Here is a 20,440-nt window from a genome sequence, read left to right on the forward strand (position 1 = left end):
AAACTCAACCCAGAGAATATCACACATTTATTGCACATTTATACATTTGTCGCCTTTTTCCCTGATTTATTCTACAATTTCACAAAGCACTGAAAACTAAGCAATTAAGACTTATATTGTCTGTTAATTTTATGTTTTTTTTTATTTATGTACGTCTGTTATATGCTTCACAAAATGCTTTGATTTGAAGCATCCCTTGGCATCTCACCGTTTTGTACTTTTTGTCTATCCAGTTTGTTTTTCTGCGTTAATTTCCTGTTTCAGAAAAATATCCTGTATTGTTATTTTTATCAGTAAAGTTAAAAAACAAAAATAAATGAATAAAGCGTAGATGTCTTGATTTAGAAATGTGACCGAGACTGTAAATACAGAAATGAACTCGCGCTAGAAGCGTTCGACATCACGTGAGCAACATGCGTAATGACGTCATGCGGAAGCCGTTCAACCAAGATGGCAGCGTCCTTGACAGGCATGTTTTGATTCAGGTTGAGTGTCGAACATGCAAAACGGGTGTAATTTCACGAATTGCACGACCGACGAGAGGAGACTTTGAGAGCGGAGGATGGAGAGACGAGCGTTTGTCACGTCCCTTGTGGTAAGGTGGCAATTTAGTAAAAAATGACAACGATAAAATAGTATTGTCACACACCAATATTGAATTTTACTATTAGTAATGACAAATGCATTCGGTTCTTCGTGTTTAAAAACTATAACACCACAGGAGCTGAAGTATTTTTCTTCATACAAACCAGAAAAAAGGAAGAGGAATGCGCTGTCTCTACTTAAAGAAGCCAGGGGGCAGGGCAGCTCTTTTTTATTTGACACATCAACAGTTATTGTTCCTCTCCATGTTGTGGTTTTCTGGCCCAAGAGGGAACAGCCGCAGTGTTATGAATCTTATTATACAAACACGACCGACTTACAGTTTACAGTCGACGAAAATCTTTTTATTCCATCACTAAAACAATGATTGTTATGAGATAAGGATGGACAAGGAAACATACTCAACTCAAATACATGCTGAAGCATCAATACATATGCTTCATGTTTCCTTTGAGGTGACTTTGAAGGACAAGGTGATGAAGGTCATGACTTCACATCATGGACTGTAAATATTAGTCTGCAAAGATAGTAGGCTAAATATAGAAATATACAAAAGGCAAAATGACAAGCTTTTGAGCTTTAAGCTGACTTTGAGGAATTGATATCGTATAATTGACCTATAAAGACGAAGAGAGGTCAGACTAATAGACGAGGGAGTTTAGCTGAACTTTAGTATCTCTGTGTAGGTCCTCGCTCCTTTTTAAGACCCTTGGGCTTCTGCATAAAACATTATTATAATAACTCATTTATAATACAGTGACAAAGAAACATCTCAAAGTCAAAGTCAACTTTATTGTCAATTTCAAAATATGTCAGACATACAGTGGAATCGAAATTGCGTTTGTCTCTGTGCAATACAACCAAAGTAAGGTAAAATAAGATAAGGTAAAATAGATAAGATAAATAATATTTACAGTAATAAATTCTAAATTGTGCAAAAGGTACAAAACAAAATGGTAAATAAAATAAAAATACAATTTCAAGAAAAAGTAAGCTTGTGCAATATGTGCAATGTGCAGTGAACTGAGTGTACTTTTGAGTAGATAGCTTCAGAGTTATTAGTCCAGAGTTCTATTGGATTTTACTGAAAATAATAGCTACGTTTATGTTCTGTTACTTAAAGTTCTGCTGTATTTTGGTTGTAATGTACAGTTTGCGTCTTTAATATTTTTGAGCATCCTAATCCCTCATGATTATTAGCATTAAACACAACAGCATCATCAGATATATGTTTTCAGTGATAAAAGCTCTGATAAGTCAACTATACACCTCTTCCTGACAAAGGTAAAAGCTAGCTGCTTAGCATGGGTGAGCTTTTAGAAGCGTAAGAGACAGATATTACCTTCCAGGAGTTGGTGTAGACAAAACAAGAGCTAAAAGGAGGGTGAATATTGAGCTGACACAAAAAGAACTTCAATTTATTTATACATTACATATACATATATTTCCCTTTGTCTGCTTGATTTGTTGTAGTTACCACTAACAAGTTCACCACTTTTGCTCTGAAACTTTCAGTGTTGTGTTTACAACATACAGCAATGCCCCATGTGGCTCATAAAATCAATGCACATAAAATTAAGTGAAAGGTCTAAATATATCTTCCTTCATTGGTGTTAAAGAGTGTGTTTCCCCCTCATAAAGTCTCACAAAGTGATTGTCTCTGCAGGCAGGAGGCTGTGCAGGGATGTGTGTGGATTTGACCCTCTTCCCCCTGGACACTATTAAGACAAGGCTGCAGAGTCAGCAGGGCTTCTACAAGGCAGGGGGCTTCAGGGGCATCTACGCTGGAGTCCCATCTGCTGCTGTCGGCTCCTTCCCCAACGGTACGACAGTCATTGTGATGATACATGTTCTCATATGAATCTTCAAGGTGCAGTATTGTTTGTATTGGATGTTTTTCCCCTGAAGCACATGCACACCCCAAAAAAACAAAACCTCGTCATCTGCAGGTTGGCAGCTTAAAAAAAAATCAGATTCTTCAGTGTCTGATTCAACACAGCATTGCATCCAAAAACACACTTTACAGTATGTGATAGAAAACACAACCAGACGATTGTTTCGACAGCTTTACAGGCAGACTTTTGTATGGAAGATGGAAGATAATGATGAACTAAAGAAGAGAAGAACAGTAAATAGAAAATACTTAAAAGAATGTCTCGAGACTGTCTATACAGCAGTAAATTCTGACCAAGACAAGGAGGCATTCTATGAGTGCTGATGTGGAGTACACCATCACTGGGCCTTTCACACTATGTATCACTCCACCTAAGATGAGTGTTACAGCACTCAGGCCTTTGGATTAATGTAGCTGGTACCTCTGTGATTATCTTCCGCAAATGACGGCAGTGCTGATGTTCAGTACATCACTCACTCTGGTGTGGTATTGCTTGAATAGAGTGGAGATAGAAGCACTTCTATTCGCTGATCAATAAATCATTCAAACCATTTATCTGGGATGTGAGTGTGATATTAACAGAAAAATTTGCCACACCCAACCCCCCCGATTCACAGTTTCACTAAATCAAGATTTTGTTAAAACAACAAAAAGATAGCTTCTTCAATGTAATGCCTGTCCTGACTGAAAGTATGTGGCATCACATTCTGAATGAATACCATTCTTGCAATGAACAAAACAAAACAAGTGGGCGAATTTCAGTCATGTTGTGCAAAACTACAAATTAACCAGACATAGACTACTTCTTCTGCAGGGCTGAAATATTGCTGAAAAAGACGTTTGTAATAAGTGCCATGCACATTCAAAGTGGTTAAAGCTTGTTTTTTTTTGTCCAAGGCGTATCACATTCTTGAGTTAGCGGTTAATACTGCACTGTATTGAATAAATTGGTATATTAGAAAGCTTAAGCAGTTTGTATGAGCCTCTCAGAGAGAGACTGATAACGGTGAGGTAATGGTCTCGTACTTTGTTTGTAAACCTATCCAATCTGCTCTCTACAGTCTGCTCACGAACTCCACTCTCTTGCAGGATACATTTCTTTGACTATTGGGAGAAACAACTCTGTCTAAATGAGTCACTGTTAACTTTCAGAGCTTTCCCCTTGTCTTGTACTCGCAGAAACAGACTCACATACACACACACAAACGTCCACACCTCAGTGTCTCCCCTGTCAGTGGTAGTGAGGGATATTAATTGCTGTATGCTGGTTGACTAATGGGCCTTAAATGGCTGTGGTTCTGCTTGGTTTCAGCCGCTGCTTTCTTTGTCACCTACGACTGCACAAAGTCCCTGCTCGGCGCCAGAGGAGTGCTAGAAGCACCACATCTAGCACCTGTCACTCATATGCTGGCCGCCTCCCTGGGAGAAATCGTAAGTTTGCCTGTCTTTCATTCTCCCAACTTTTGATTCTGCACATCCGCTGCTCTTTTACTTTTCCAGTAATCCTTAAATATTTGACTTCGGTTGTTCCTTCATTGAGAGGCCAGCTGCCGAAAGCACATCTTCTTGCTCTTCCATGTACTCATTCTTCCCTTTATTTACTTGTCTGATCTGTTTGTACAAAAATGAACACCACTGGCATGTCCTTTATTGCCTTTCTAATTTAACAGACAAGAAGGCAGCAGGGGAGGAGGGGAAGTATGTTCTTTTGGCTCTGGACCCCAGAGTCCAGCTGGTTGAGTTAAAAGAGCTTCCTCAGGACTGCCCCAGCATTTCCCCCACAAGCTGGGTAAATAAGATCTCATTACTGCCTATTGACTCATCTACTTTCCCAGCTCAGGCCCCTAGACTCTGCCAATTTAGTCTGGGGAATTCAGGCTTGAAACCAACAAGGAACGGTGCAATTTCCTCAGCCCATCCTCTCCAAATCACTCGCACGGAACCGGAGAGTCTGAGCCATATGGGGGCCAGGCGTACTTACATTGGCACGAAAGAAAGGTAGACATAGATAGGGGGTATGGAAAGAGGGACACCCCCTGCTATACCACCGTGGCTTTCTGCAAAATACTAGGTTTTCAGTATTCATGGCTTTTGGATGGATGTGATTTAGCCAAGTTTTGCATGTTTATGAAATGGGATTATTCCACATGGAAGGATGTTCTTCTTGCTGGAGTTTTTCTAAGTCTTGGTCTCTCATTGTTGATAAAAATTCATATAATATTAGAGTATAAAACGTATACTCTTAGCAGAAAAACAAAGAGAGATATGTCACAGTTATCATAGCAATCATGCAGAACTGGAGGAGTTTATGACTTATCGTTATAATCTGTGCATCTTTCCACTTTTTGTCTATTGTGCGTAGTCGATGTGAGGGTAAAAGGTGAACCTGAGGCTGCAGCTCCCGTTAACTCCTTCCCCGCTGTTCTGGATTTGAGCACATCAAAGGCATAAAATCCCAGGAGCAGAGCTGCGCGGAGCAGGGGCGGTATCCCACTGCAATCTGGCAACTGGATACGTCTTGTTCAAAGCGAGTAATCTTCAGGCTTAGCCATGAAAGGCCTACTCTAGCGCTGCCCCCGAGTACTACCCAGGGTCTCTACGCTTGCACTATGATGCAACCACTGCCACATATGATTCTTCTTCTCCTCAGGCGTTGCTAATGATTTGTAATTAAAAGTTATTGCACTGGTGTGCTCACATAAGCTTGACTTAGTTCTGGCCAAGAGGCTGCATAAACTAGTTACATGTAGTGCTAAAACGTTTTATTGATTAATGGATTAGTTTATTCAGCATGATTTTTCAGCTTTTTTTTACTGCAAACATTACTCCCCTTAGTTCTTCTCGGGCTCCTTAAGGAAGACAACAATCTCACCTGCTTGCTTTTTGAATCTACTTTGTAACTTTAAAGTTTTATTTTCTTATATTTCCTATTGAGAAATATATATTGCTTTTATTTTGGTAGCATTTAAGCCATACCCGCGCTATTTTCCCATTAATCTTCCATCTTCTGTTAATTGTTGTGCTCAGCCAGACATGGTGTTTATCTGTTGCTCTTCCTTCTACTTTTCCTTCTGTCAGTGGGTCCAGCTGAGTGAGGGAAGGCTCTGACACATAGGAACTTAATGCAAGGATAAGCAACTTGTTATTTGTCGCTGGTCAGATTATCCCACTCCACTCCTTCATGAGTGCAAAATCTTTTCCACAGGTGTCCTTTTTTTTTTTTTTTTAAATCCAAGCATTCTCACTCTGCAGCGTTCACACAACAGAAGCATCATGGGACTTATTGTCTTGCTAATCCCATCCCCAGAGTCTCCCTCTGTGGATGATGTGCTCGACTTGGCACTAACTTTCTAGAGTGTATTATCATCGTACCAGAGGGAGTTCTAGCACAGAATTTATACTGTTCAAAGTACGGGATGGAAATTGAAAAAGAGAAAAGACAACACCCTAAACACACTCAAATCTTTTTACAATCTTGACAGTCAAACTTTTTGTCTGATGCCCATTAAGGGGTAGAAGAGAGCAGCCTCACCAATCTGATATTTAATTCCAAACTAAGGTCCTTCGTTACAATTTTTGTCACAGCAGGGGGTGAGTATGTACTAAAGAAGACATTTATTTGTATTTTATTTCTCCAGTGTCGTAACTTTTGCCTTTCCTTAGTAAATCCCCTTAATGTTGGTGATGTATGTAAACATTGGGCATGGCAGACATAGACTGGGAGGACAGAGATGCAGACAGTCACAAGTTGCTGAGAGAAAGACCTACACAGGTTCAGGACAATGAGAGAAATCTGCCCAGCCTGAAGCGTCCTGGTATTTGTGTGACTGTGGTGTTGGGACGCTCCTATAAAGAATGTGTAAGCTGATGGCGTCTGTCAGGCTCTAGCAGGCTGTTATCCAGCCATTAGATCAGATTTATCTTCATTCCCATTCGCCCGACGTCTGCCCTGAAAGCTCATTTGTCAAGGCCAGGCGGCGGGCTTCTCTCGCATCCATAAACCCCCTCAGCGCCACCACCATCTCAACACAACGCGTCCATGGGAGGATGTACTGGAAAATACAGGGTGACATGACAAGATAGGAGGACAGCGAGAAGGAGGGTGCAGGAGGGAGGAGATTTGGTGGTAGAAACTGGCAGCCACTTTCCCTTGCACTCAGAAATAATCCATGCATCGCCTATCAACCACGCTCTGTGATTTATTGGCTGTTGTTTCAAATTTAGAGACACACGGTGTCCTCATCTTTTCCCCTTTCTTTATGACCCTTTTTATTACCTCGCTTTCTTTCCCTCCTATAGAAACCTCATTCCAACCTTTGTTGTGCTATGATACATTTCCAGGATTGGGCATTTTAATGAAAACAGAAAATTGGAAGAAGTTTGGTACTGGAATAATTGTTGGTTCATGCTGTATTTCAGGGAAGGAGATGTCGTAGTTTTTGGTCTTCCCAGGCGTCACTGTTTTAGTATGTACCACTTATTGTCTCTTGATCAAATGAGATGTATTGTATTGTATTGTTATGTTGTATTGTACTATTGGGGGGCGGCTGGGCTCAGTGGTAGAGTCAGTCATTTCTTAACTAGACAGTCACGGGTTTGATTCCCCAGCTGTCCTTGGGCAAGACCCAGAATTCCAAATTGCTCGCTTCTATGCCAGCAGTGTAGGAAAGCATGTGCATGTGATAGTACTGAGGACTGAGTACTGGGGATGTAATGATTCAATCTGCTGATTGATTCACCAGCTATGCTGATAATTTGCTGAGAGTCTCCAGTGCTTACCTTGTTGTTCGGAGGCCAGCGCTGGGAATTGAAAACACACTCTGTCATTTGGATAAACAACAACAGGCCAAGGGAAACTGAGGGCCTCCAATCACGGGCAGACAGCTCCCTAATTAACGGCACTTGACGAATCCAACAGCTTGTAAATAAAAATGAATGGGACAGGAATTTAAAAGCCTGCCAATGGGTTTATAATAAGTTTACAAGCAAGACGAAAGCTTTGAGAATGAAGGGCATGGAAAACAGGGAATAAACAGACGTCTGTCATCCAGATAGTGCCTCCTCTAAACGTGAGGTAGCAAGCCTGATTTGTTGAGGGACACCTTCCATTCTTTGATTCTGTCTATTGTTTGTTCTTCTTTGAAAATCTTACAGCATACTCGCACTGTTTTTTTTTTCCAGCCTTTTGAATTCCCAGCCCCTTATCGCCCTGATTCATCATCATTGTTCCCCCGTTCTTCGCTGTTTTCTGAGATCTAAAATGGCCTCGGCGGCTGCACACTCTGTCCTCTCTCCAATCAACACCATCTTCCCACCCCTAGGCGCGGAAATTACTCCCAAATAAACAATGTCCCTAATTTATTTGGTATAATCTCTGGCTCATTCTGCCTTCCCCTCTGCAGTGACAGGAGAGGAAAGGCCGTCTCAACTCGGGGCCCCACATCCAATTACGTCAGTAATTACTTGTCATAGCCACTTTCTTTCTATTTAGCCACCTTGGTCTGGTCCTTTGGAGAATTGGTTCGGGGAAAACATGATGTACAATGTATTATAAATGGTTACTTGACCAAAGGGCGGGTAAATGAGATCTGTGAGATGGATGCAGCAAGCTCAGTTATAACAGGGAGGTGATGGTGGTGGAAGTTTGGCCACTTGGTGGTACTGTTGCACTGTGATTGAAGATGAAGCTAGACTAGAGGCTTACTCACCTGAAATACCAAAAAATATTTGCGCTGAGTCCTTTTGTAGACACCTATTCAAGTCTTTTGTATGTGCTCTTATACACAGGGAATCAGGTTTGTCTTCTCATTGTGCGTTGAAAAGAGCTAGAACTTCCATTTCTTGTGACAAAAAGTTGGACAGTAAAGGTCAAAACATAGCTGAGGAATACACTTTATTTATAATCAATAGTTAGAGCTGCAGAACAAAAACTCTCCCTTTTCAGCTCAGTCTGATTTCACTTGACTTTCAGCTTACTTATCCTTTCTGTGCTCCACATATATTCCCATTCTTGCTCATTAGGTGTCCTTGGTGTCTCATGGACGAGACCACAGAAAGGACAAGTGGCTGACAGAAGTGACGTCTCTTGCAGCTGTCAGGCAGCCTCTGCACACAGTACGCAAATAGTGCCTGACCCTCCAGGGCCCTTTGTCTCTCTCTGTTCTGGCAATAAAGCTCAATCAGTACGATGGATTGCTGAACAGAGGGCTGAAAACAGGAAAAGATGCACTATCATATCTTTGTTGCAGCTGTTGCTCCATTGCTCTTTTCTTTTTTGTGCTCACCCCACCTCATGGTTATTTTTTTTTTCGAGGGTGGCACTGGTGGAGAACTGGCATTTTTGTATGACTGGGGGAAATCGCAGCAGGGGGGCGGCTCACCAATCGCTCTGTGAGATTGCCCGCCGTTATCAGGATAATGGGAAATCAAGTCGCCAGGTGGGCAGCTGTATGCCTTCCTGCCTACCTTTAGGGCCATGGTAGTTATGAAGCATAAATATTCATGTCTATCTTCACTAGCTGCTGGGAGTCCATATTTCTTTCTGACATATGGTGCATGGGTTGGAACTTGAAGCTGGAAGTGTGTATGAATGAGTGTCTACATCCACACTGTAAGAGTGTGAATGGAGAACGCATGTTACCCTGATGACCTTTACACCTGTTACTCAGTTGTCATGTCTGTTGTGTGTTTTGTTAATTGGCAGAATTGCATGCTAGCTAAAGTACTTTTCTAGGACACAAGCTTGATCTAATTTCTCTCCTTGGTTCAATGTCAAAAGCAAAGCTTGTATCAGTAATGCTCTCTCCATCCTGTAGGTGGCGTGTCTGATCCGGGTGCCCACGGAGGTGGTCAAGCAGAGAACCCAGGCATCTCCATCTTCTGGCACCTACCGCATACTGCTGGCCACACTCAGTGAAGAGGTACAGAGGTTAACTTTGGCTTCAGTTCTCACCAGGATGATTGTGTGTTAGGGACATAGCTAAGTCATTTTGAGTGAAAACCACAGTCAGATACTACTGAAGGCTGGTGTGAGAACTAATTCATAATATATGCAACCATCTCTGAAAACAAACTATTCACCTTTGTTCCAAAAAGCAAAAGAGCCAGCATTCGTAGTTGAAGCATGTGGATAAGAATTCAAAATAAACACCGCCTTTTCTGTAAGACAAACATTGATTTTCACGTGTGCAATGATTGAGTAAGTCAGGAACAAGGAGGGCTTGAGATCGAAGTCTAAACCCTACTTCTTTCTTAATTCTAAACACATTGAAAAGTATCATAAAGTAGCCTTGAGTGACCATCAATGCCTTCAGAAAGAAAAGAAAAAAAAAAAAGGTGCCAGAAACAGCTGTCATAATTCTCTTTCTTGAAAGACGAGTTGGGATGAGACTGTTTGACCCTTTGACCTTTGGTTTGATTGGAGAAGACTTTTCTCAATGAGTGACATAAAGATCAGATTGGTAAAAAATAAGGACTGAACTTTAAGAACATATAATGTCACAGATGACTTTGCATACACTTTTCATAATGTTGTGATTTAATTAACTTTAAATAAACATTTTAATTTCTTTAAAATCCTTCATTATTTAATGAATTATTATTCAAATTAATGTCTGACAGGCTGCTGGATTATGGGAAAAATCCTAATCATGATTATTTTGATTAATATTGAGATCACGATTATTAAAATTATTCTTTTTGATCTGCATCACATACATCAATCATACTTAAAAACTCTTAACACTTTAACATCCTGAACACTTTAAAAAAACAAGCAATACATGACAATAAAGAAGTGAAAAATATAAATAAACAATAATAATAATATATAATAATAATAAAAATATACAAATAACTTAAATATGTTTTTTGATGTACGTGTAATGTACTCTTGTGGCCAAAAATATAATAAACACTAGAAACATTTAGCACACATGACAGATCCGATGGATTGAACACATGTGGCACAGTTATCGTTTAATCTCAATGATCTTGTTTGTATGATCATGGGAAGCCAGGAATCATAATTGAAATAGAAACATGATTTACATCCAGCGCTGATGTCTGCAAAGGTGACATTCTCTGTTGTCTCTGAACAGGGGGTCCGCGGCTTGTACAGAGGATTTGGGACTACGGTTCTCAGAGAGGTAAGATTAACTCCATTATATTTCTTCCTCACATTGTCTGTCTGTGTAATCTCAGGTGATGTGCATTCCTCCAGTGAGGGTGATCAAAACTAAAATGACAACCAAAAATACATGTGATGGAACATGCTGCACACATGTCTGTCTTTGGTCAAGGTTGTTCTCAGGAAATTGCAAAGCACATCTCACAGACTCTACTGAATTCAATTTGAGGAGTTTATACTAAAGACCATTACTGGACTACTTAAAGACTGTGAAGTGAATTCTGTTTGATTGGCTGCACGAGTATTGGGGCTTTCCACTCCTCTGACTGAAGACATTTTAATTTCTCTCGGGCTTTATTGAGGTTGGAAATATTGATTTACAGTTTTTTTTTCTTCACTTTCATTTCATTCAATTACTTGAGCAAGATGCTCTCCTTCCTATGTGAAGTACATCTGATTAATTAATGCAATTAGTTGTGTTATAAATGCAAAACAAAACCAGGATAAATGAGCGCTGGGCTGCACTCCCTTGATGGCCGCTCACCTTTTTTAATGAAAAGATGCTCTAGTTCTTTGATTCATGATCTTCTGCTTAATTGCACTTGCAGTGCATGATAATACAAACTGATTGTTGCAAAAGCTGTATAGATCTCGCCCTCTTTCCCCCTCCCCTCATGCCTAATGAGCTTCGATAGAAGTGGAAAAGAGAATGAGAAAAGCCGAGAAGGAGAAAGAAGTATATGAAGGTGACACTTGTCTTTCCATCCTTTTCTTTTGGGGAGGTGGGTGAGAGTGTAATCTAGTCCCCTCTGCTGTGCTAGCCTGTACTTATTTTCTGCCTCACTAAACTGATGTTATTCACGCAAATTCCATCTGGACAGCCGCGGAAAAAAGGACAACAAGACACTGTGATTTCTCCGAGGGGCTCTGAATAAATGAATACATTTGGAGGCTGGCGCATGGCCTGTGTGCATACTAACACTGGTAGATGAAACGCAACGGTGGTGGCGGGGATTTGGGGCGCGGCAACGGCAAGGGATGCTCCGCTGTGATTGGCTTTGACGTGTGTCAGGAAGGTAATTCATTTTCTCTCGGCCTCCTTCGCTATCCGCACATCTCCCTCCTTCAACCAAGCGACCCTGTCAGGATAAGTTTGTTTATGTAGTATGGTGTCGCATCCCTCCCCTCGCTAGCCCATTAATTGGAGGCCTTCGTAGTGCTGTGTATTCAGACGGGCTCAGAGGACATTTCTTTTGGCCATGATTTCACAGCGGTGCAGGATATGGGGTGTTCAAACTGGACTGGACCTAAAAGGTGAAGTTTTGGTGTGACTGGTCCACATAATCTATGCCTTCCTGAGAATGTATAAAAAGTGATGGTTGCGTTAACACAGCACGCTCCAACAATTCCCCTGATGTTATTTAAAAAAAGATGTGGGTCTATTTGTCCTAACCACATTAATCTGGACTTGTAACTGTCTATTCCCTTTTTAAATATAAATGTCGAGTCGTTTGCCGAGTTGGCACTTTTGGGTTTTAGCTGAGTAGAGCATGAAATCGTTGAGATTCACATTGTTGTGAATAAAGCTGCGCTGTGAGAAATGACTTAGTCAACTTTGAGAAAATTTGGATTTTTTAATTAGAAAAACTGCAGACTAGTTTTTTTTCTTCCTGATTTAAAGTAAGCCGTTTAAGTTGTCTGGGTGTTTATTTATTTTCTCATTATAAAGATTCAATTACCCCTGACTCCTCACTCCTCCTTACAGTTTAATCAAGACTCTGATCTATTTCATTTTCTGCTGATGCCTGTCATTTGGGCATGATCCCCTACTTCAAGACAAGCCATAACCGGACTCCCCAAGCATCTCATTTGTACAGTACCCCTTTTTACCACTAGATGGCATGCTAAGATTAGCCCTGCCTTCGTTGTCTGTACCTGACTTCATCTCATTTCACTCCTCTCCCCACTCCTTCTCTCCTTTTCTCCCCCCTTTCCCATTTCACCAATCCAGCTTCATGACATTTACAAGCAGCAGTCACTGCAGTAAAAATGAAGGCTTTTTTCTTATTTTATGCCTTTTTTGTTTTAATGGTAAGAGCGGTAAGGTGATCTTCAAGTGAAGATCTTTGATCTTCACTTCTCCAATCTGAGTAATGAGCCTGAGATGGGTTATTAGTAACTTGGTAATATGGTGCTATGGGGGCAGTGGAAGGCTCTAGTGTAAGTGAAGCTGACGGTGTCTGACACAGTCGAGGTCGTCGTCTGATTGAGTACAGCATACGACGAATACGCTACTTCTGCCCTTTCACCTTCTCAGTCTGATGGCCACTTTATCTAAATCCATTTTCTTCACGTGTACAAGAAGGAAAGTACACAGACAAGGAAGGTAATAGAGGCTGAATGGTCTACCTATGAAAATGTGTTCCTGCTCTTCCCTCCACCGGTGCTATTTATACATTTTTCTTTTGCCAGCGTCTAAATCAGCCTTTTAACTTTCCCCACCCAAACAGCTTGGACCTGGCAACCTGAGGTACAGGATCTGGCTGTAGGAATTATGAAACACCTCTCGATCCACACCTCTTCTTCCTCCATATCCCTCCCTCTCTTCTCCAATCCCTGGTTGATCCTGCTTCCTCAGTCAGACTGTAAGGAAAGACTTGCTGACTTGGGTTTTAACTGGTACCAACCGGCCAGATTACATCTCTCCAACTCTGAGATTTCAGTCCTGGTCAGAACTGATCTCACAGATTTTAATGATCAGTTTCGAAAGCACGTCTTTGGATGACCTTTGAGCTAAAGATAGGTGACAAATGGAGGGAAAAACCAACGTATGTGTCAGGGTAGAGTCAGGTGTTGGGTCATCACAATCCATCAGACCAGTTGTCAGATTCTCTGACATTCTGAAACCCTGTTTGAGAAAAGCCCACAATTGCACTAAAACATATTTCCGGGTGTTTTGGTGATTGTTGTTAACGTGACACAAGTCACTTTATTGGTGGTTTATTTTATTAGTCTATTAATTGTTATTTTCATATTTTCATTTGGTCCATGTGATGATATAATGAAAAATGCTGCTGATCACAATTATTTGTTGTAAAATATACAAATAGTTTGTTTTACCAGAATAAGAGTCATTAAACTAAAGTTGTTTAGTTTAATGAAATGGCAAAACACCTTGAACATTTTCTCGATGAAGTAAAACGTTCTTTTTGCTTAGAAGGAATACTTGAAAATGAATTTTCCACCTCCTGATAATCTGTTAATTAATCACTCAACTATTTCTTTAGACTTGAAAATGTCTAAAAGAAACTTGAATTTAAAGGTTTGTTTGTTCAGGGTTCGGTAAGTGAAGCCAGATTCAGCCTGAAAAAGGTAAAACTGGTGGTGAGTTTGCATGCTTCAGCGTGTAACACCTGCAGTCTCAACTGTTTCACAGCTCAGTTGTTTGTATGATAAGTACGCGGGTTCTGCTTCCACTGCTGGGATGCTTTGGTTTAAACTGTTTTAACAGGCGTGCAGCAGAGCAGAGCACAGCTGACCCCTGCATAGCCCTTTTTTTTTTTTTTTTTGGGAATAGAGCCACTTTTCTCCGTCTGTGACGCAGGTTCAAACGGGAGAGGAGAGGGGAATCGCTCTCATATCCTGTCTCTGGGCGCACTGAGCCACAGAGGCTCATGTTTATACACCCTCATATGACTGAGACAGAGTGCAGGAGAGAGGCAGAGCAGAAAGAGAGACGCGAGACAGAGCAGGGGGAGCAGAAGGTGTTTATTTTCCCTCACATATGCAAAGACAGATTTTTTTTTTTGGACACGTGTGATGGACCAAAAGGCTTCCTCCAGCTTTGTGTTTAGAGTTGGACACCATGTTAGAGCGACAGCCATTAGTCTCCCAAACGTCATCTGACTTTATAACTTGGCTTCACCACCTTAAAAAGTCTTAACAGGACTGGGTAAATGAAATGGAAATGTCACACAAATGCACTGTAAAAAAGAGAAACTAAACCAAGGGAAATGTTAACCAGTCGACTGAAAATGAAATGTAATGCCGACTGATCTGCTTACTGATGCACCTGTTCTTGTTTTTGACCTGTGGAGTCATTTTCAATTCGTAGCTGTTTGCAATTACACAGTTACAGGAAAATATATTTTTTTGTTTATCAGCATCTTCAAGCCAACAGAATAACTAAGAAAACAGAGCTTTGGCTTTCAAAGGTGGAGCTGACCTGAAAGAACCTGTTGACCTCTGTAGGGGCTGACCCCCTTGACATGACTTGACCTCTAGAAGGCTGCTCGATCTGTTTCTGTGATATGCCAGGTGTGGTGGGTGTCACCAGGGTGTCAGCCATCTTGGATTTGAATCCAACGCCACGTCTTACTATCAGGTAATACAGAGAAGGGGTGGGAGTTGCAGGCTAACTTATCAAATTCCCCTATTTAATTATTGCAGTTTATTGTCAGGCAGTGTCACCTCTTATAAGGCTTCATCTCTTTATATCCTCTCACAAGCTGTCCGACATTACGCTGCAGTCTTCTTCTTCTTGTATCCCGCTGTCAACTTCTTCTTTGGCCAATTGACTTCTGTTTCATGTTACCCTCATTCAAGTCATAACCTCCGTGATGACGAGTCAGGAAGTGAGAAGATGTGAGTAGAATTGTGGGGAAATGTATTTGAGTGCCGTATTTGTAATTAAACAATATATATATATATATATATATATATATTTGACACCTGAGAGTTGGTAATTGTATCTCACGAGTCAGGAAGACGATATACTTGGATATGGATATTGTGTTCACACTCATACATCCAACTTTCAGGTCATCTTTGAGCAGTCATCCACAGCTATAGAGGGGCCTCAGTTTGTTGTGTCTTTTCACATTAACAGTATTTATTTCTTTGACAAATCTGAAACGGTCGAAATTATGGAATATCATTTTGAAATACTGACCTTTATTGGAGTTGTTTGCAGGTCAGGATGACCCTTGTTAGAAGAGCGATGGGTCTTCTTAAGCTGCAGAAAGTGATTCCTCTTCGTGACTGAATGATCTTTATCACTTTACCACACATGTCACTCCAGGGATTAATGGTTTTACTCCCACCGCCACTCTGGATGACTGATGGATGGGCTTCTTCGCTGCATCTGTCATTCACATTAGTGTAGTCTGGTGATACAGCTGTATCTATACATTTCTATTTTCTATGGCTCATTGTGCGTCCGTGCTAGCCCATTAACATATAGGCTATATTACATCCCCTCATACTTTCTGGGGGTTGACTTTGGCAAAGTGGCTTTTGCTACAAATCTGACTAAACCTCAGTGACCTTCTTGAGATCAACACGTTGTTTTTAATGACTTCTACAGCCCGATGTGCTTAAGGAGTTAGCTGCCATGCTGTCTGACCCCCATGTGCGCTCGCTCCTCGATGCAGACTTGGCAAGGGGACAGTACGAGGCTTTCTCTGCTTCCCTGTTTAAGATGATGCATTGGGAGTCCTTGCCACAAAGAGCCATGGATCACACGCTTATGTTAAGTATGTTTTCCCCCTCTGAGCTTTTCAATCCACTCGAAAATCCATCATTGTGGCAATATTTCTAAATGCAGCGATTCTCATGTGGAGACTTATTACCAATATCTACTGCCAGACATATTTCCAGGAAAAAGACACTTGTTGTTTTTTATCCGTGCAACCATTTCTTTTATTCCTCTCCCACCTGCTGTATGAGTGAATGCTGTGGACATGTTAGTCAATAGTCTGTGTGCCTCTCCAGGTCCGGGGGCTATATTTGCTTACCACAACTTCATGCATATTTGTCTCAATGTGAGCAGAAAAACTCTGGCGCTCCACATGTGTTTCGAATAACACACACGGCCATGACGGCTTGGCAAGGAGCTGAGGCCAGGGGGGTGGGGGTGGGGGGGTTAGGTCTGAGATGGAGGGGTAAGGGACAGCAGCGGTTTGGATGTCCTTTGGAAGGAAATAAGTGTCAAGACTAGGCTCCTGTATGTGGGAATCTGGTGCCAGTACCCATGATTGAGTGTGACGCATTATTCCCCTGACAGCAATACTTGCAATGCACTTTGTGTTTGACTTGGACACCTGTTCCACTTGAGTTCTGCAGGCATTAAAGTGACATAATACTTTAACTGCCTAATTACCTTAATACACATCTCAGTCAATAAGCCTGTTATAAAGTCACTGTAAGAGACATTTACATGAGTCAGTTATGTCCACTCTAAATAACAGTTAGGTCTTATTTACTCTTTATTTTGAAGTGACAGGAGAGAGTGAGAGTCAAGGGAGTGGAAGGGGAATAAATCATTGCTGTGCTAAAGCCAGACGTGGGGAAGCACCCGGTAATTACAGCGCCATTTCTCTTTCATGAGAAGCAACGATGCACATCCCTCTCCTGTTCTCCTCTCCTTTCCAAAACCAGCAGCCTCATCTCTCATTCTGCGGATTTACAGTGATGTTCAGTTACATGAAGCATGCGACCACTTGTGAATTCAATTGGTTTTTGGAATGTAAATCATTTATGACTCATAGAGGGAGTTGCATTTTTTTTAAATATCATAACAAATTGAAAGCCGATGGTGTAGTTTATGAGGGTTTTTTTTGTTGCACAAGTGCCCCTTTATTCCCAGACAGTCATGTGAGGTTTTCCAAAAGCAGCACTCCCCCCCCCCCCCCCCCCCACCGCCCTACCATATGCCTGTCCCTCCTGTTTCTGCAACCACAACCATCATCTCGCTAGCAGGAGTGCTTACGACAAAAAGCATCTGGAACAAACCAACTGAATGTCAGGGGTCAGGCTGTGATGTCACTGCTTAATGTCTAATAGAGAAAAAAGCAACGTGAAGTGTCAGCTGCACTAAAAAGCATTCACCTCATACAACCCTGGCAGAGGTTAGTGGTTCAAACCAATTTATAAATCAACACTCATCTGCAATCACAACCGTCCAGGCTGGAAGTGTTTTCAATGTAAGCTATGGGTTAACAAGGGAACAATATTATATTATTTTTGCATGTTTGATGTTAACAATGTACAGGTCTTTGCAAACAAGGATTCATTTTTTTGTCTTTGCAAACAAGCGCTCTTCTTGGACAAGACCATTTATTCTCTCCAGCACATTAAATTGTAAGTCCCAGTGGTCAAGTCAATAAAGTAATGGAAAGGTCAAAGACTACCTGTCAGCATCTGGGCTCAAGGGATGGCAACAGTGATTGGTTATTTTGTTGTGTGTGTTGATTGTTAGGTGCACCAATCCATCCAGATCTCATGGATTGACAATCATTTTCTCAAGAGGATGAGCCCTTATAACTTTGGTTATTTTCCTGAATTTGTCTGAAGTTTTTATGTAAAGAACTTGGCAAATATTGCATGGATTGCTTGGAACTTTTTTTTTGGATATGAGAGGGGGGGTAGATGAGTTTGGTGGAGACCTTTTGGTCAAACTTTTCATTTATCCAATGACATTGGAGAGATGGAATTGCATGACATATTGTACCGATGTTCATGTTTTCACGGTTAATGTTTTGTTTGGGCTGAAAAATTAATTCCTTTTTCTCTACCCAACCACCCGGAAAACATTTTAACAGCAAAATGGATACAATTTCCATTAACCTTGGCCATATGTATTTAAGTGCTTACAATTCCAATTTTCCTACTGTTGGTCAATATGCCTTGAGAAAAAATAAATCAACTCTGAAATTGGAAATGTTGTGCAGACTCAGCAGATCAAAAGCAGACTCAGTGTCAGCAGTTATTACTGCAATGACAGAGTGCCACCCAAACAACTCAGAGTTCTTTAACCCATTGTAACAAAACATCTATTGTTTCAACTTTAACAAAAAATGGAAGTGCTGGACTAAATAATGAATTGGAAGTTTTTTAATCAGTAGAGCCTAAAGATTAAATATTGGTGCAGTGGCTGTAAAGATAAGATCACTAAAATGGTGAGGCAGCTGAGATGTCTTCCATAAAGACCCTAGTGTGTGTTTATATAGTCAATAATGATAAGCATTATGTTGTGCTGCGTGTGTGCGTGTGTGCGTGTGCGCGTGTACGTGTGTGTGTGTGTGTTGAAATGGTTGTACACTTTCTGTTCTTTCCAGCTGCGTTGCGGCTGCTCCTTTCTGATTCCCAGCTGACAAGATGTGTTTGTGCTAGTGAGAAACGGGGAACGAAACATTTCAGTTGACCGTCAGGCTGTGATTGGTTAGCTGCAGTGACTGTGTTTCTGTTTTTATTGCTTTGGGCAATACTCTCAGAGTCAACGTTTTTATGTGTGTGTGTGTGTGTGTGTGTGTGTGTGTGTGTGTGTGTGTGTGTGTGTGTGTGTGTGTGTGTGTGTGTGTGTGTGTGTGTGTGTGTGTGTGTGTGTGTGTGTGTGTGTGTGTGTGTGTGTGTGTGTGTGTGTGTGTGTGTGTGTGTGTGTGTGTGTGTGTGTGTGTGCCATGCTGGAGATACAGTATCAAAGCAAGCACCCTTATTCTGAACCTTCCTCCCCACTTGCTGTCTTCTGAGACATGAATAATACTTTTATTTATTGACATATATATTTGAATATACTGCCAATAATAATGCTTTCTGCTTTTAGCCTAACCTGGTCGTTAACAAAACCATATATTGATTGCAAATGCTGCATTGGCTGGTGGTGTCCAGTTAAAGTGAACCACTTAGCTTTTTGTTTTACTTGACGATTGTACAATCACAGTTTAAAATGTTTGAATACACAGCAACTTTACTGAAGTGACATTTTATGTAACTGCCTGGGCCAGACCACCTGACTGTAATTAGTAGCTAACTTAAGCTAGTTAGTTAGCAGCTATATAAGCAGAGGTTCTATGATTCTATGTTGGTGGCATAACAACATGTTTGTTCTCACACTCACTTAATTAGTAGTGAACTGCTCTTGTCGTGTTCTTTAAAACGCCCCTGCCGTGTTGTGGTGGCAACAAAACTCCTTAAGGAAAGTCCTTTATACTGCTGTCCCCAATAAATTCTGACAGAGATATGCAGCCCATTTTCAAGTTAACTACACCCATTATATGTTGGTTTGGTTGATTAGAGCAATGTGCTCCATGTTGGCTAAGTTTACCCAGCTTGTCCTTGTGCTACTGGCTGTGTCACTTTTTATTTTTCTGTTAAGCGCTGTTGTTGATTTTCTGCCGACCAAGGCTTCGTGGTGTTTCCCCAGTGTCTGTAGTTTGTATAAATAACCATGTTTCTCTTGCTGTTGTTTTCAGTTTGTCTTAGGTTGATTAAAGTGCCACTCCAACACACATTCAGCAGCGTGTTTGCTCGGGCCTCAACAACCAAATACAATTGTTTATCCTCCTAATTGAAATTCATTCAGTGCATTGTTGGCACCATTTGGCTGAGTATTTGCTCCTAAAACTTTCTAAATGGAGGTGTTTGTTAGCACAATCAGGGAAGACAATGCCCTGTTGACTTAAGCCGGGTACACACTACAAGATAATAGGGCCAATTTTGGGCCCGATTTCCCCGACTTCTGACCAAAGTCAGCAAATGCCCAATTATCTTGCCAGATTCTGTGATTCTGAGAAGACGATTGAGGCCGTCCCCATTTTAAATCGCAAATATGAAACGTGTTCAATATTTTCCTTGTCAATACAACTGACAAGGAAAGGAGTTGAACCAACATGTTTACCATAATGGATGAACCAGCTAACAGCTAGCCACATGTAGCTTGACCATCATGTTTACTCTTAGGTCACGTTTGACAGTGTGAGATTACACGTTTTGATAGTGGAGACTCTGGTGTTGGTGAATGACTCGGGAAGTTTGTG

General features: G+C 41.2%; 1 protein-coding gene across 1 annotated transcript in view; it reads left to right on the forward strand.

The window, feature by feature from the left end:
- The first annotated feature begins 424 nt into the window (after positions 1-424).
- Positions 425-20,440, forward strand: part of slc25a26 (solute carrier family 25 member 26) — a 54,050-nt gene continuing 34,034 nt past the window's right edge. Inside the window, exons 1-5 of the mRNA XM_061042330.1 lie at positions 425-595; positions 2,270-2,426; positions 3,810-3,928; positions 9,313-9,417; positions 10,597-10,644. Coding sequence (XP_060898313.1) covers positions 563-595; positions 2,270-2,426; positions 3,810-3,928; positions 9,313-9,417; positions 10,597-10,644 — 462 coding nt within the window. The 5' untranslated portion in view covers positions 425-562. The remainder of the gene's footprint in view (positions 596-2,269; positions 2,427-3,809; positions 3,929-9,312; positions 9,418-10,596; positions 10,645-20,440) is intronic.

The sequence above is a fragment of the Labrus mixtus genome, chromosome 7 (genome assembly GCF_963584025.1).
Source record: "Labrus mixtus chromosome 7, fLabMix1.1, whole genome shotgun sequence".
NCBI classification, from domain to species: domain Eukaryota; kingdom Metazoa; phylum Chordata; class Actinopteri; order Labriformes; family Labridae; genus Labrus; species Labrus mixtus.